The 16553-nt window shown below is 40.0% G+C and overlaps 1 protein-coding gene across 2 annotated transcripts in view; it reads right to left on the reverse strand.

Annotated features, from left to right (window-relative positions):
- KCND2 (potassium voltage-gated channel subfamily D member 2) overlaps positions 1–13658 on the reverse strand; it is a 264945-nt gene extending 251287 nt beyond the window's left edge. Inside the window, exons 1-2 of one of the 2 annotated variants that reach the window (XM_064422300.1) lie at positions 13333–13658; positions 10031–11204 (exon numbers count right to left, since the gene is read on the reverse strand). In XM_064422300.1, the coding sequence (XP_064278370.1) occupies positions 10031–11145 (1115 nt within the window). In that variant the 5' untranslated portion in view covers positions 11146–11204; positions 13333–13658. Of the gene's footprint in view, positions 1–10030; positions 11205–12397; positions 13250–13332 lie in introns of those variants that run through there. The other variant, XM_064422299.1, reaches the window with a different exon arrangement.
- Positions 13659–16553: the final 2895 nt, after the last annotated feature.

Consider the following 16553-nt stretch of genomic DNA (forward strand, 5'->3'; position numbering starts at 1 on the left):
TTGCTTCTCCCAGGAATTATTCAATGCACTGAACTTCAAAAATCTGGGCCTTCACAGGAAAGAAACCGTAGACTAAAGGAATGATGACAGTTTCAGCAGCTACAGTGATTTGACTGTGATGGGATGTAGGGAGAGAGGTGTCAGAAGTAGCACATGGTCTGAGAAGGACAGCATACATATCCCATATTACCTGGGGCTTTTTTTGTAAGGAGATTCCTTTATAATACTTACCTCTAAAACTTGGCACCTTTTGAAACATACTATAGGTTGATTACTGCGTTCACAGCAAATCGGATAAAACTTGAGCTTCTCTTTCACTTGGAAAATAATACTGAGCATGTCAAATCATTAAGCCAGTCTGTGGATAGATTTACTCTAAACTATCTGTCTGTGGGAAAGCTTCAATTGCTATTTTTTCAAGCTTCCATTCAGATGCTAAAATAGCAAATTCTTCCTAAATTCTCAAACAGTCTAGAGTTTACAATATTGAAAGTTTCATTTTATATACATACATATCAAATAAACACAAGAGACAGTTGGAAGCATAGCTCTCTCTAGGTGTGTGAGAATAGGTGCATATACTCTGCTTGTCCGGTTCTCCTGTCTCTAGTCCATGATATCCATGTTTCAACTTGGATTTCATCAACTGATGGAAACAAATGCATCAATAACAAACCAATACCAAAAAGTTTAGGTGAACTAAAAATTCTCAATTCTAGAAGTGATACAAGATATTGTGTTATTTATATTACAAAGAGTTAAAAAGAGTTGTTACTAAAGATTGTTTGATGCAGCTGTGTCTTCAATAAAAAGGCCACAATTCTTAACCTGTTGCATACCAACAATGAATTGATTAGATACCCTAAACCAAAAAAAGTATATAGGCTCTTCACAATCAGATTTGGAAAACATCTTCAACCTCTCTGCTTTTCATTCTTCTGTAGGAAGAAGGAGTGTTGGGGACCAGCATGTTGCAGCTGTCATCCACCATGTCAAAGAGCATCAATTTTGTTCCTAAGCAACTCTGCACAGTGCAGTAGTTGCTGCCCACAGCTGATAAGGATGCTCAAGGAATTAAGTGGCTGCAAGTGGAAGAGATAAAAGTTGCAGAAAATGAAAGTAAGGCCACTAACACAATAATAAAACTCCTCTTTTGGTCTATAAAAAAGGGGGATATGAATAGTAACAATAATGAAAGTTAAGGATCCCACTCACATTACATATGCTGTCATACAGAAACCTCTCTTGATTCATCTTACTGAAAGAAGCAGTGAGTTAGGATGCAAAAGACACATTCAGACTGTAAGCTATTACACAATCCTAAATTAATTCCTTCACAACCCCACAGTCTAACTCTCAGCCATTTACTGGGAATGCCTGGATGGTCAAGCTTTCAAGTGATAATTTGAAAGACTGTTCCCAGTTTATCAGCCAAAATATTTTGAGAATCTGCCAGTATAATTCATAGAAAAAAATTTGTATCTCTGGATACACATTTTAAAAAGTTAGGGTTTGGCCTCAAATTTTTTTATCCAAAATAATAATTAATTAAAGCATGTTAATGTATTATCATAAAAGTAGGCTATTACAGATACCATTAAGGAGGTTCACAGTTACTTCTTAATTGAAAATTAATTATCTTAATCCAAGAGATTTAAACTGCAGTGAAATATACTTACTTTATTTTAATTTACCAAAGTAGCTAGAGTAATTAAATAAAATCCTAGAAGTTTATAGTGCTTTTTATACTATAAGAAGCATTAGCTAAGGACACTGAGTCATTGATAATCAAACAGCTAAATTTATTTCTACAGATACATATTTTATAACATTTCTGTTTTAATGCTGATATTATAACAGATCATATTTTTAAAAAATATACAAGTGTTCTCAATATTGGGATTTTTTCTTCATATGTTATTTTTTTGATATAAAGCCTTCGTGCAAGTGGTAGTAAGTACAAAACTGAGCTAGACACCATCTGGTTAAACATCAGCTCACAAATCACAATGCTTCCTCAAAGAGAAAGAACTGATATATAAGATGCTTACCTCAGGAAATAATTTTTTTACAAAGAATCAAGAAAAAACCAGGAAAATGTGCTTTAAATATGCTTCATTTAGGAACAGAGATTAAGGTGAAAATTAACTAGCAGAACTATAGACTCTGCTTACAAAGTTCATATTACAGCACAAAGGGAAAGCCCAAAGGCAGGCAAACCTCCTACATATATCTACAAACAGTGTCCATTAAAAAATAAAATAGACACAAAATAAGAATGTTTGCCACCGTAGGAGAGAAGGGGATGAATTTTCAGTGGTCAAAATTGAGAATTAACTTTTATCTTTTCTTACCACTTGTCAGCATCTTAAGAAATTTACTGTGTATAAGCTAAATAAGGGACATAATGAAACCAAAAAATCCTCAGATTGCTAGTTTATTGGAAAAATTGAATCAGCTACCTGACATTGTTTCATAATTTTTAACACTATTTCTAAAAATATTTCCATTAATAATATCTACGTGTCATAGCTTCCATTTCTTATCTATCTTTTCATGCTGAACTCTCGGTTTGAAAACCATACAGACAGAAAATTAGGATCAAAAAATATACCCCTTGGATAATTTACATTACTCTTTCAGTTACCCTTCTTTTTTTACTTGAATTACTCATTCCTCTTTCCTAAGCATACCATACACACAACACTATTATCTCCTTTCTACAGTATTATATACAAATAGGGCATATTCGATTTTAACAAGACCTGAACCCTAGCAGAATCCATTTGATTCTGATAGGGGCATTTGATCCTGCCTCTGGGACATACCCAAAATCTGAGCACAGTATTCTATACTTAGCCTAGAAGTTACTCCTGTGAACATAAGACTGTTTCCTAAGGTGACTGGGTTCCTACTTCAGCTGCTCTCCTTTGTGTTTCTAACACCCAAGCCTCTTCTGACAATGTAAGTTGAGTGCCTATCTTCATCTCCAGACACATAAATGCCTTTAAATTCTTCCTTGTAGTGTTTGGGCCCTATAAATTAATAAACCCAGGAGATCCTTATGTCTGTGAAACTTGACTTCTCAGTTAAACCAATCAGATCAAAGAAACCAGTAACACAGAGGAAACTGAAAAAAACAGGGATGAAATGCAAACTACTGCTCCTAAATACTTTAAATATGCAAAATTTTACTTCGTTCATATGAAATACATTTTTCTAGGTTTCTTAGGATTTTCTGTAACTGAAGAATCATGCTCTATTTAAGTGCATTTGCACAGTAGCTCCTAATGCTTTCACCTTCAGGATGGAGATCTGTAGATAAGGAACAATACTGCACAGTGGAATATATGAAATGAAAGTGCTTTGCTAAACACACAAAAAATACAATTGCTTATATGACTGACATCTTTGCATCTTTAATAATCAAAAAGATAGCAGTTTTTTGCTGTTTTATTGGCTTTTGTCCATGCACTTAACTGCAAGAATTTGAACTCAAGGTAGTATGAATGGTGTACTGATAACTAGGTACATTAAGATGTATTTCCTAATAATGCATAAGTTGTGTCTGTGCAATTGAGAAAAGGAGTGCAGTCTCATTTGAATTATAATAGAGATGAATCCTGTTAGATTTTATTCTTTGTATGCATTGGTCACATGATCTTCATAGGTACTCATGTTTAAACCTGATCCTTCATATGCCAGATACCTGAGTAATTTTTTGTCTCCAGGATTTTTTCTACAGGGCACTCATACCTGTTACACATCAGATGCTCTAGTCAAAAGCATTATTTTTTATTTCATCTCAAATTACATGTATTTAAGTCTATACTGTGAAAATAATGCAAATTTCATTGTGTACTTTGGTGAAAATTGATTTTTTTTTGTGAAACAAACTCCACGGCTTTTTTTTACTTAACAAGACATTTATAAAACATTACCAGAGACATAGAAGATCAAAATCATGTGCTTCATAAAAAAGATATTAAGAAATAGTGGCAGAAATTAGGACTCCTAACGGTGTTAGGAGTTGAAGTCCAAGCATGGTGACTATTATTGTTCCAGGAACTGAAGCATAGAGCTATCATTTTAAAGCATTGTCAATATATTCAAAACTTCTTCTCTGCTGCATAATCAGTTCAGGAAAAAAAAATCTTAAAGACTGTCTCCCAAAAAGCCTCTGTTCCTATCTATTGCCAAATAAATGATAAGCACAGAAATACACATAATCTTTCCCATCACTCTTCAGCTCTATTGTCATGTAACTGATGAAACTTGTTAGGGCCAATTCAAAACAATTTCTGTATTTCTAATTTACACTCCCTCTTTGGAACAATCTATAATCTTAACCCCTGATGAACCAGATTCTTCTCTCATTAGCTTACCATGATGAATATTATGAACTTCTGCCAATGGACTATAATGTCACAAAAATCAAGCAAAAGGAGTAATTCACTAGACTCTCTTTCAAATGTCTGAAAACTTAATTGTCACCCTGAAGTTGCAAGATGTTCTCAACTTATTTTGAATAGTCACTTTATTTCTGTGGTATTTATGTTCCCCTCTTTAGAAATACAGTTTCCATTTCCAGATATTTTTTTGCATGGCAGGCACTATTTCTAATACTGTATTCATTGATTTATATGGCTTTTATATTGGAAATTTTTCATTTTAGACAAAGGCACAATGATGTGAGTCATGGATTGTCATCACTCAGTTTGAACTTTTTGGGTTTGATCACTGAAAGATTTTACTAAAATGACAGTATTCACTGATGATTACTTGAATGATAGCCCCTAGTTAATAGATCAGGCACTAGTCATAATTACTCTCCGAGATTAGTTCTGCTGTACCAAGAATATTTCTAGGCTACATCCAGGTCCACAGTAATCTAATTGTTCTTATTCTTGTCTCAAAGTAACAACAAGGAAACAAAATTCTATCTGATTCTACCAAAGGAGCAAATACATTAGATCTTAAGCAGAAGGATCTTTTTCTTAAGCACCACCTTCAAGTTTTTTCATAACTGAACTAAGGAAGCTCATGTTCAAGACAAATGAGTGAAACAAGCTAAGTCCTTTTCCTCTAAGAGATTTTCAGGATTTTTTTGAAGATGAAAGCTGGTCCCCAGTGCAACTAAATAAAAATACAATTACTCTGCTCTCTGTCAAGCAACAACAGCCCAATATAGTTTCCGTAATCTTTTTGTTACAAAACAAAGAATTTTTTTCACTGCTATCAAAATGACCCTTAGTATAACAGATTCTCCCTGGAGCCCTTTTTGAATATCTAGTAATGTACTTTGAAGGTGATCACAACTACACTTTGTCCCTCCTCTGTTATATAGGCTAAATGTCTCTGCTGTGAAGAGAAAATAGATTAAGACATCAAACACATTTGTAAAATACAAAATCCACTAGGTTGTATAAAAGAAGACAAAAATAGAAAAATTCTATTTGAAACAGGGTTGAAGATATCAAACAAAAAATGAATGAGCAATATGTACGTACAAGATCAGAAATAATACTCTATGTGAATCTTTACATTTGTAACACTAATCATAAGAATATATCCAAACTTTTAACGAAATTTGTCTTAAAACAAAGATTTTGAATTTTATTCTCTCTTGTCAGATTTTACCAAACTCAATTTTTAAATAAAAGTTCTAAAGAGATGGACTATTTCAAATGAAAATGCAGAGACTATAAGGGACTAAACACACTGAAAATGGCACAGTGGTGAGAAAAGAGAATATGTGTGGCATTTCAGAAAAAAAAAGTGATGATGTGAAAGTTTTATGATGCTCATAAGGAAAAATCTATCAAACAAAGGTCAGAACAAAAAATCTGTTCTGAGGAAAGTTCAGGTCAAATGAATGACAATGATGACAAACTAAATATTTGATCTAGTAGTAAAGGATGAATCAGGAATCTGGAAAAAAGGAGCAGAATTAAAAAAAAATAAAGCCAGCAGAGTCTTACTACAAATGTTAACCTTGTCTCGAAGAAGGGAGGAAAGGTGTAAACCAGAAAACAAATCTCAACCATGAAAACTATGGAGAGTGGTAGTTGGAATAAATAAAGGAAAAAATAAATAGATAGAATATACCCATAGTAATGAAAAAAGAATGGAAAAAGGACTGAAGATGGAAAAGAACATGAATGTGCAGGAAAAGGAAATCCTTTGCTCTTTTCCCTTGTTCACTGTTTGAGGCCTTCTGTTACCACATCTAGTCATCTGTTTATTATGAAGTCTTCTGAGAATTTGATATATCTTAAGTGTGTTTCCTCACACATTATGGGCTATATTAACAAATAATGAAAACAAACAGTTGCTTTATCTTTTCTGAAAGACACGACTCTCGTTTATACAATGAAAGCAAATAAATGAGTAGTCGAGTTTAAGCTTCTCTTCGTGAAGTATTCTGCTCATCTACTTGATGAAGCTACCCAATGTAAAGACTATAAAAATAGAATTTTAATATAGCAGTGAGATTGCTTTAAAACTACTCACAGAAAAGCACTACACTCCTTATTTAAAGCATAATATCTTCATAAAACACAAACTACACTATAGCTCTGACTGACTTAGGAACAAACAATATCCTTACACCATCAAAACGTTAGCAGCTATTCCAGCTCATTTGCTGGCTCCTGATGGGGCAGATGGAAATTTATTAGATTGTCATGTTATAAGGTGATGGCAGAAAGTGATAGAACTGTCATGGGTGCAGATGTTCACAAGCCCCTATGGAGGTCTGCCAGTCCCACTTCAGTAGACTCAAGCTCTTGTCTCTGCCATCTTCACACTAACCTAATACTTGACCTCTATGATTTCCACTATGATCTTGAATCTCCATAAAATATTTGTGACCTCTATCAATTTTATTATATTTTCTCTTCTTGTTTCTACTTTATTTTTGTTACAATTAATCCTGATAAAACACTAGTTTGAAATTTAAAATCAGACAGTTCAGTTTTTGGAAGTGTGCATGCTGTTTTTCTAGAGGTATGCTCCTCTTCTCTTTCTCTCTCTGCCTTTACTTTTCTCATGTTCTCTTTTTTCCTTTGCTCCTTTCTTCCCTTATTTTCATTTTTATTCAGCTCTTTCATGTAACATTTCCATGTACATGTACTACTTGAGCTGTGTAGTCAAGAGCAGTTAATAGCTGGGATATCCTTGGAGGCAAAAATATAGTAATATTTGAAGTCACTAGCACTCTGCAAAGGAAAATGTAATCTATGTTTTTTAAAGACACTTTAATTGCTCAGCAATCATGCAGAACTGAGAAATATAGCTCTGCTTCCAAGGTAATAACTCCCCAAATTGCAAAGGTCGCTTACTCAATACCCTTGCTATCTAGAAAAATATGACAATGACACCACGACTCAAAAACTCAATTTTATGTTAATCTATTATTCACTATTAGCTTTCATGAAGTTTTGTAGTATTTCACATAACCTGCTGTGTGCTCCTGTCATTTAAAACATAAAGACTTCATCAAGCTTTGTTTCTAAATTAGAGAAGCTGCTCCTATCAAGTCCATTTATACACCCCTGATTCAGCTGAAACTAAAGTTAAAATGAACAGGAGTTGTGTATTAGTAAAGAGGTGGTAAACTTCAGCACATAGAAAAGGTATCAGTGCTAATTACAATCAGCTCTCCCTGACCCTTGATGCTTCTCCCTATAACTTCCCTCTCCTTTTGCATAATTATTCCATCAACTAAAAAGATTTCAAAGCTTTATTATGCTAAATTTATTTAAATTATTCACATACATATATTTAACATTTAAACATAATCTTTACCAAAGTTATCATGATATTATTGAAAGGACATAATTGCACTGATTAAAGATTCCATAAAAATTGGAGATGTCTGTCATATTTGAACCTGTAGCATACCTGAACTCCTGAGCGTGAGACTTTGGATCTCTGTTCCACCAGCTCACAACTTTCATTATTCAAACTGCCTTAAAGAACGAGTCAAGCACGAGAGGATTCTCTTTATTCCTTTTTGGTTCCACTTAGGACCAAAATATTGTGCTGCTGTATACTTAAAAACAGGTTCTTAGGTTCTATTCAAAGATATTTGAAATTATGTTCAAATTTCAGCAGTACTTTTGAAGGTTTTACTCAGAGCAATACTTCAAAACCTGGAAATACAGAATAATACTCATGTATGTCGTGTGTGTGTGTGTGTGCATGTGCCAAACAAACAAACCAATCATATCAACACCGGCTGTGTTACCACACCTGTGTAATAATCAGTTGCAATTTGGGCATAAAACGAGAAAACTTTCTGTTCAGTACCATGGACAGGTACTTTCCACATTGTGCATGCGCATGGAAACAATTTACTCAGAAAGTACCTTTTGTTACCAAAAAACCCCCATATGCCAGCTTCTGTTTTTTTTCAGTATTAAAGTGTCAGTCAATTCTTTCTTGAAAACATCACTGTTCTAATTAAAAATAAACTGTTAAAACAGCATCAGAAAATACAGGAATGTAGATCTAGTTACCATGCCTAACTTGTTTCTTCTGCTAACTGGTCTCTTCCATTTGTCACCAGCAACAGAAAATGAAAACCAAAAAACCACCCAGGAACCTAAAAGGCGGGTTAAAATCCCCAAAGCTCTTGTCACTCCTTTTTAGCATAACTTGCCCTTACAAGAAGTATGAAATATTTACTATGAACTATATTTATCTTCATTTGTTATATCACACAGAAGATAAAAGCCTTGTATAAAAAAATGGTAGCTTAAGACATTCCTTTTATCTTTTTCAATATTTTGTATGCGCATTTCCGAAGTAAATTACTATTACACATAATAAATCAAGTTTTTCATAATAGTTTAATAATGCATTTTCATTTTGTTAAATTTAATAGTTATACATGTTTCATAAATCTCAACAGTCCCAACAAGACATGGCAAAATGTAAATAAAATGATGGGGTTGGCCTTAATGAAAGTGCTAAGTTTGTCATTTACGATCTGTTATTATTAAATTACTAGTCAGTTTGTAATGAAACTACAAATTTTCAGTTTCATAGATAGTACTATATAACTCAAAATTAAGAATAGGGAAAAAATGTCATCTCAAATTTGTCAACCTTCTAATCCCTGTTGTAACTATAGACAAATGCATTTTATAACTTGGTGCAGAGAATCAGCTGATACAATGACACTGGTATCAGATTTCATAAAATATACTTTCTCTCATCTTTCCATTAAAATGCATTGCATTCTAATGTCAACAGTGACACTTTTTAACCCCTATTCTCTGAAAGAAATTGTTTTGCCATTGGAATTGTTTAAAGACACATGCTTGATGTGTCATGTCTCACACTTCCTCAGATCATTTTCCAGAGTGTGTCACCAGTCAGTGTAGATTGACGCTCATAATTTAAAAGTTATAGGTCCATGAAAATCAAAGAAAATGTGTTCAGTGTCTTAAATAAAACCCAAAATATATTTTTTTTTGTAAAGACAAGGTATGATATTCATGAAAATAAATCACATTGTAATAACAAACGCAATATCCAGGTCTATATCAATACACAACTTAAAACAAAATGGCAGATCCACATACTGATCAAATTAAAAGCTTGCACTTTGGTTCTCCTCATAAACATTAATAATTTAGCAACACTGTAACAGGGCCTGCCAGCAAAAACAGTACTCCATTAAAAATCCACTGATAACTCACACATATTCATAAAATATTCCAATTTCGGTGTCCAAAACCAAACAGTTTCAAGACTTTTTTGCTTTGTTTTCTTGTTTGCTTTTTCAGGTTTTTTGCAGTTTTTGAATTTGGTTTATTTTAATTTCCGCAATGCTGTTAACTTTCTTAAACATGTAAAAGATCTAGAAGGAAGTCACAAGTTGTATTCTTAAAGTTCTGTAACAAAAACTTACCCTCCCATTTTTTTCTATCACCATTTTTAAAAAAAATTGAGTATGTTTCCATTCATGCCAATGCACTTGTTGAAATGTTGGCTGTAACCAAACACCAGCTGCACTTACCCCAGCGTTGTCATGGTGACGATGGTGTACCAGAAGGCTGCAGGGATGCTGGTGAACTTGCTGGCTGATGAACCTTTCTCTGCATAGTACATGACTGTGGCAAAGATGATGATGGCCATAGTGAGTGAGAAGAGGAGGAAGCCTAACTCCGAGGCACAACTTTTCAGCGTATAGCCCAGGATGCGCAGACCCTGTGAGTGGCGGGAAAACTTAAAGATCCTGAAGACACGAAAGACTCTCAATGTCACAAAAGCCCCACTGACATCCTCGTTATCTGTCATCACCAGGCCAATGTAATATGGCATAATGGCCACCACATCAATGATACTCATGACGCTGCGCACAAATTTGTAGCGACTAGGAGCTGCCAGCAGACGTAGGAGATATTCAACTGTGAAGATCATGACACAGGCTGTATCCAGGCAGAAGAAAGCCACTGCATACCGCTCTCCACAGGGCAGCTCTTTGATGCGACCCGGGCTTACCCCACAGGGCACTGTCTCCACCACGTTGGCAATAACAGAGACGGCAATGAAGAAACCAGTGACATAGTAGAAGACCAGAGCCAGGGTACTGGTGTGTGGGTTTTCAAAGGCCCGCCACATCCTCTGACGAGCTGTCATTGAGGGTAGGGAGCTCTCAGCTACGTGATCCGTATCAGCATCATCCTGCAGGCGCTCAGCATTCTCACGCCGGCGATCCTTGTACTCCTCGTAACAGCAGTCACCAATGATCTCAGGGATGATGCCAAAGAAGGCCAGCTCCTCATCATAAGCTGAGATGCACTCCTGGCGGGGATAATGAAGCTTCCCAGTACGGTAGAAGTTGAGAATGTGGCGGAAAATGTCAGGGTCCCGATCAAAAAAGTACTGCTGTGTCTCGGGGTGGTAGAAGAAGTCCCGCTCTGAACTGCCCAGCAGAGTGTCAGGGTAGCGCTCTAAGGTGTCCAGCCATGTCTGGAACTGGATACCACTCACATTCAGCACAATCAGAGAGTCCTGGCTTCGCTTTCTTTCCTGCCGTGGAGCAGCTGGCATGGGACCAGTAGCCACTGGCATCCATCCTATGGCTGCTGCCCTGGCAAAGGGTAACCAAGCTGCTACACCTGCCGCCATGGTTCCAAACACCTATTACAGCTAAGGGAGTCAATCTAGAGACAGTGCTGGTCCAGCCACTAAAATAGAGAGGGAAAAGAAAAATACAAATTCTCACACATTCTTGAGGCAGCAGAATTTCTGAACATTTTTGTGATATTCAGTATTAACTGGAAACCTTTTTGCTTCCTCTTTGTTTCCTCCACCTTTTTACCCCAGAATATGCTTTCCAGGCACTGGCCACACTGTTAGGACAATAAAGGAGGACACTTGGAAATCCCTGTATTCAAAGCAGCTTCTCTAACAGCCAGATCCTTTGGATAGAAGGTCTCCATTCGAGCCCCCCTGGACAGAAGCAACAGTCCTGAAATCACTAGCCCCTGGAGCCGGCTAGTAGCTCTAGTGCAGCTGTGCAGCCACCTGGAAGGAGATTTTCCTCCACGCGCGATGCAGCCGGTCCCCCCGCCCCTCCTCCGCCTGCTCCCCGCCCGCCGCCGGAGCCGGGCCGCGGCAGCCGGCGGAGCCCTTCCCGGGCGGCTGCCGCGGGGCCGCCGCCGCCGTCGCCGCTCGCCGTGGAGGGGCGGAGGGGATGGGCCCGGCGGGCCTCCCCCCTTCCCGGCGGCAGCCCTGGAGCAGCGGCGCGAAGAATCCTCTCTCCCTGACCTTTAATCGCCGTCCGGGGACTCCTCCAGACCCCGGCTAGGGGCCGGGGGAGCCGGCGGGGCAGGGGGAGGAGCTCCGGGCGGCAGCGTTAAACTTTAAGGCAAGTTTTCCGTGCAGGAAATGCTTTGAAGGGCAGAGGGATGCCGGGGATGGGGCGCCGGGAGCGGGGAGCGCCCTACAGAGCAGGAGCGAGCAGAGCGGGGCTCTCCCCCGGACGGAGCATCAGGGCACGGACAGGGCGGCGAGGAGACCGGGGTCGGGGAGAGCGCCGCGCTCCTGGCGGGGGCAGGGGCGGGGGCTTTGGAGACACATGCAGCAGTGGGCTGCACGGGGCATCCCCGGGAGCGCCCGAGCGGGCGGCGAAAGGCGAAGCCGAGGGAGGCTGGCTGTGGAACGGGAGAGGGGCAGGAGCTCCCCGGCGGCGGGGGAGGCCGGGGACCGGGGCGGGCGGGGGGGCGCGGGGCAGGGGTGCGGGGTGCCGTAGGGCTCGGCGGCCGGTGGCGGATCATGCCCCCCCCACCACCCCCGTACCCCCGCCTCCTTCCTCTCGCCCCTTCCCCTCGGCTCAGTTCTCCAATCGCTCCAGACGTGCCCAGTCTGCGGCACCTACCTGTGAAAGTCTGGCGAGAGCGCTCAGTTGCATAGAGACTTTTGGAAATACGGGCTCTGCCGCTAGATCTCCGCGCCCCGCCGGGAACGGCGGGGAAGTAGTTGCTCCTGAGAAAGCTTGATCGCATCCAAAGGGACATCGATAATAAGGCTTTCCCCCACCCCCACCCCCCTCCGCCACCGCCGAGCGCCAAGCAACAAGTTCAAGGGGTGGGTGGGGGGAAAAAAACAACGTAATCGCGCCTGGCAGCTCTTGGAGCACGTCCTTGCGGGGCGCGGATCCTGCGGCGCGGGGCCGCTGTCAGGCGCGGCTGCGGCTGCGGCCGCTGCCCCTGCCCTGCCGCGGGCTGCGGGCGGCAGCGGCGAGGCCCTGGCGCGGCCGGGGGCGGGGAAGGGGGCTTCCCGCTGCCTCCCCCAAGGCGGGCGGGCCATGCCACCCCGCCGCGCCGCCGCCGCCCGCGGGCGAGGGGCGCATGGGCGGGCGGCGGTGCGGGCGCGGGGAAGCGCGGGGCGGGTGGGCAGGACATCGCTCCGCGGGCGAAACAAAAGGGCTGCGGGCAGCCGCGCCGGCGGCGGCAGGGCAGGCAGGGAGCGCGGCTGTGCCTGCGTGTGCGTCGGGTGTGTGCCGGTGTGTGTGCCGGTGTGTGTGCCGGTGTGTGCCTCTGCGGGCCCGGGATCGTGCGGTCCAACCCCTCCGCCGGCAGCGCCGCACAGACCCTCTGGAGTTCGCGGTGCTTTGGGTAGGGATCGGGCGGCGGCGATAGCTTAGGTGAGGTACCGAGGGGATTTCTGGGGAGCGCTAGCTGCTTTCAAGGGAAGGACCGTTCTCTGCAAAAAAGGGGGAATGAGATGCCTGGGAGTGAAGTGTAGGATGCTCCTCACGACCCGCCCCGAGCCACTCCGGAGTTCTGGTTGCAATATCCAAATGGCTCTTACCAGCTTTGGGAACGGCGAGAGCTGGGACGGGTGTGGGAGCCTTTTCCTCCTCCTCTCCGTTCCGCTCCCGTGCCGAGCCGCGTCCCTTTTCCCGACGCTAGATGGCGCGTGGATGACGGGAAGTGAGCTCCCGCCGGGGCGCCGCTGCGGGCCGGCCGAGCCCCGCTCCGCTCCGCTCCGCTCCGCGCCCGCGCTCTGCCCGCCCGGCCCCGCGCCGCCTCCAGCCGCTGCCGGGCTCGCGGCACCGCCGGGTCTCCGCGCTAGACGGGCACGTAATTCCCGAGCTCTGCGTGCCGCTCTGATAGCGCCGCTAAATAGAGGGAATAAGGGTCTGTATTCTGAAACCGCTCCATGTCTTCTTCATAGACCTAGCAAGAAGATACCAGAAGGTATTCCTCCTTCTAATTTGCCTGTGTTTCCGTTTGGTAGTAAGAGGTTTTCAAAAGAATCACTGAGTAAATGTGTTCCTTTAAATGTGAAGTTTTTACAACCAAACCTTCCACTCTGATAAACTGAGATATATGCCAAAGAAACCCAAAGCAAAATTAAACCAAATACACATTGAACTTTGGGAGTTAACTCTTTTCTGTATTTTAATAATATGCTCAGCTTCAGTATGTATTCACTTCTAAGTTCCCATGAAAAAGATGGACACTTTCAATATTGTAGCCTAAACTGTCCCTCCAAGTAATACTTGAAAGCACAGAAAGAAAAGTCTTAAAAATGTTTGAGTGCAAACTCTAATATAGGAAAACTTATGATGATGACTGATTACATACATCAAGTCATTTGAAATAAAATATCACATTAAATAAAATATGCTTTCTATATATATGCTGAACTTGTTTGTTGATTTGTTGCTTTGTTATTTTTTTCTAGTTCAAATATTCAGTACATAATATCCTATAAATTAATCCATTAAATTGAAATCAGTTGGTCAACTATAGGTATCGAGCTTTCAACATTATAGATATTCTTCCATATGAAATGGAAGGCTTTGTTTGGTGCTATAGGACATTCCTGTAGAATTAATAAATTCCAATTTATGATCCTGTCAGCTTAGTACTGATAAAATAATACAGGACTTCCTTTCCTGAAAATCAAGAGGTTTCCTTGTCAGCTATAGATTCTTTTTGTAATCAAAACCTGCTCTTATTTTTTTAGCATGCCAGCTTTACAAAAACCAGTTGCTGTCTTAAGTTGATTTTTTTTTCTTTAGAGTTTTTCCTGAAGTCTCACAATAAAGAATTTTCTATCCACAAGAGAAGCCATGAGAATGGGTTCCATTAAAGAAACACCTGGATTCCTGTTGCAATCTTAAAGTTGTTTCAGAAATTTACAAGTTTCATAAGAAGATGGAAAAAAACCCAAACAAACCCTATCTTTTTAGACAATTTTGGGTACCACATAGCATTATAACATTTAGTCTGTTTTAAGTAAGAAGTTTGAAACCAGTTGAGGTTTAGAGACTTTTCTGACACCATTGCCTGTAAAAATGATCACCTCACCTTATATTTTTGTGGACAGCCTGTACATCAGAGAGGCATCTTTCTAAAGCAGTGTCTTGGAAGGAAAAGAGTACACTCTATTGACTCCTTAATTAATGTGTTACTGAGAAGCGATAGCCAGGAACTCAAACTTTCACAGCTGGTACCTTATGTTTAGTTCATTAAAATTGCCTGGCTGAAATATTCCTTACTTTGTATGTTTCAGAAGGACTAAATCCTGCTACATAAGATGTACCTAAATAATCAGGTCTTCCTAAGTCAAAATCCTGCCCGTGAAATCAGAATTGGCTACAAAGAGATTGGTGTGATGTGACAGGGAGGATTATGACTTCAAGTAGGAATTAAATAGCAGGGACTCAAATGAGACAAAAATCCTATTTTCAAGGGAAGAAAATAAATCCTAGTAATTGTAGGAAAAGAAGAAAATGATACTAAGGGGAATGCACAATGGGCTCTAAGATGAGCTGTTTCTTAATTCATTCTGAAGTCATGAGACACAAAGAACTCTCTGAGGATTAAATAAGCTACCAGCTATGATGCAGAAGTCTGTATTAATGAACTTATTTTTTTATTTATTTAAATATTTAAAATGTTTGAAACTGCAAGTTTTCTTTACAGATTGAGAGCCCATGTGTATCCCCTCTTTTTAATTCCTCTAGTATTAAGACAGTTCTCTTTCCTTTTGAGAAAAGAACACTGCAGATGGTGTTTTGTTTTGAGGTTTGTTAGGTTTTGATTTTGGTTTTTTTTACTTCTGTTTGTTTGTTTGTTTGTTTTTAATAAAAGGAACATTCCTAAAAACATCTAAGTAGCAAAGTCCAATATAAGAATTTCTAGAATGCAGCCCCATTGAAGAACTAGGTTGTGAGATTAAGAATGTGTCTCACAAAGCAAAATGTTTGATTCTACCTTGCAAGTATAAAAAAAAAGTGCTTTGGTCAAACATGCAATCAGCCCAAATACCTATAGTCATAGCCTGCAGTTTCCTTGCCTTCATAGGTTTTGGGGTTTTTTTGTCTAAATCTAGCTGGTTTTGTGCTTTGGACCAGACAGAACAAGTGGAAGGCCTTTGATAATTTTTCCGAGATAAAATGCCATCTTTCTGGGAGTTTGCTAAAATAGGCTCAGGTCACTCTGCAGTGCAAGTGCTTGGTGTCCTTCTTTCCATGTAGAGAAAAGGATTGCTCCGGACATTAAAAAATGACCTCTCACTGGTCAGTGATTGAGACATACTGTGGGGGGAAGTGCACCACACGCACCATTTCTTTTAGATTCTGAAGTCAATCTGAGAGATAGTATAGCCACCATTAACCTAAAAAAAGACCCTTACTTCTGTGGGAAAAGATTTTTTATGTATTTATTACAGGTTTAGAGGCTGGAACATGAAGGCAGAGCTGTCAGCATAGTAGTTTCTTTTTTTCTTAATGTGAGGCTAAGTCAATATTTGGAATCATCTCAAGAAAACCTTATACTCTTCCAAAGAGACTAATTTGACCTCAAAGATATGTGCTTTAACTTCTCTAAACCAACAAATACTGATTTAGTCATTATATATGTTTTTCTTGATGTATAGGAAACATTATATGAAACATTAATTCTGTTAAACTATGTGTTAGTCTTATTAAGCTCTGGGAATTCCTCTTCAGATTAGTGATATTGTACCCATCAGTGAAATGGTAAGTAACTTTTAAATTTTACTTTAGATAAAGACGT

Source organism: Passer domesticus, chromosome 5, assembly GCF_036417665.1.
Source record: "Passer domesticus isolate bPasDom1 chromosome 5, bPasDom1.hap1, whole genome shotgun sequence".
Classification (NCBI taxonomy): Eukaryota; Metazoa; Chordata; class Aves; order Passeriformes; family Passeridae; genus Passer; species Passer domesticus.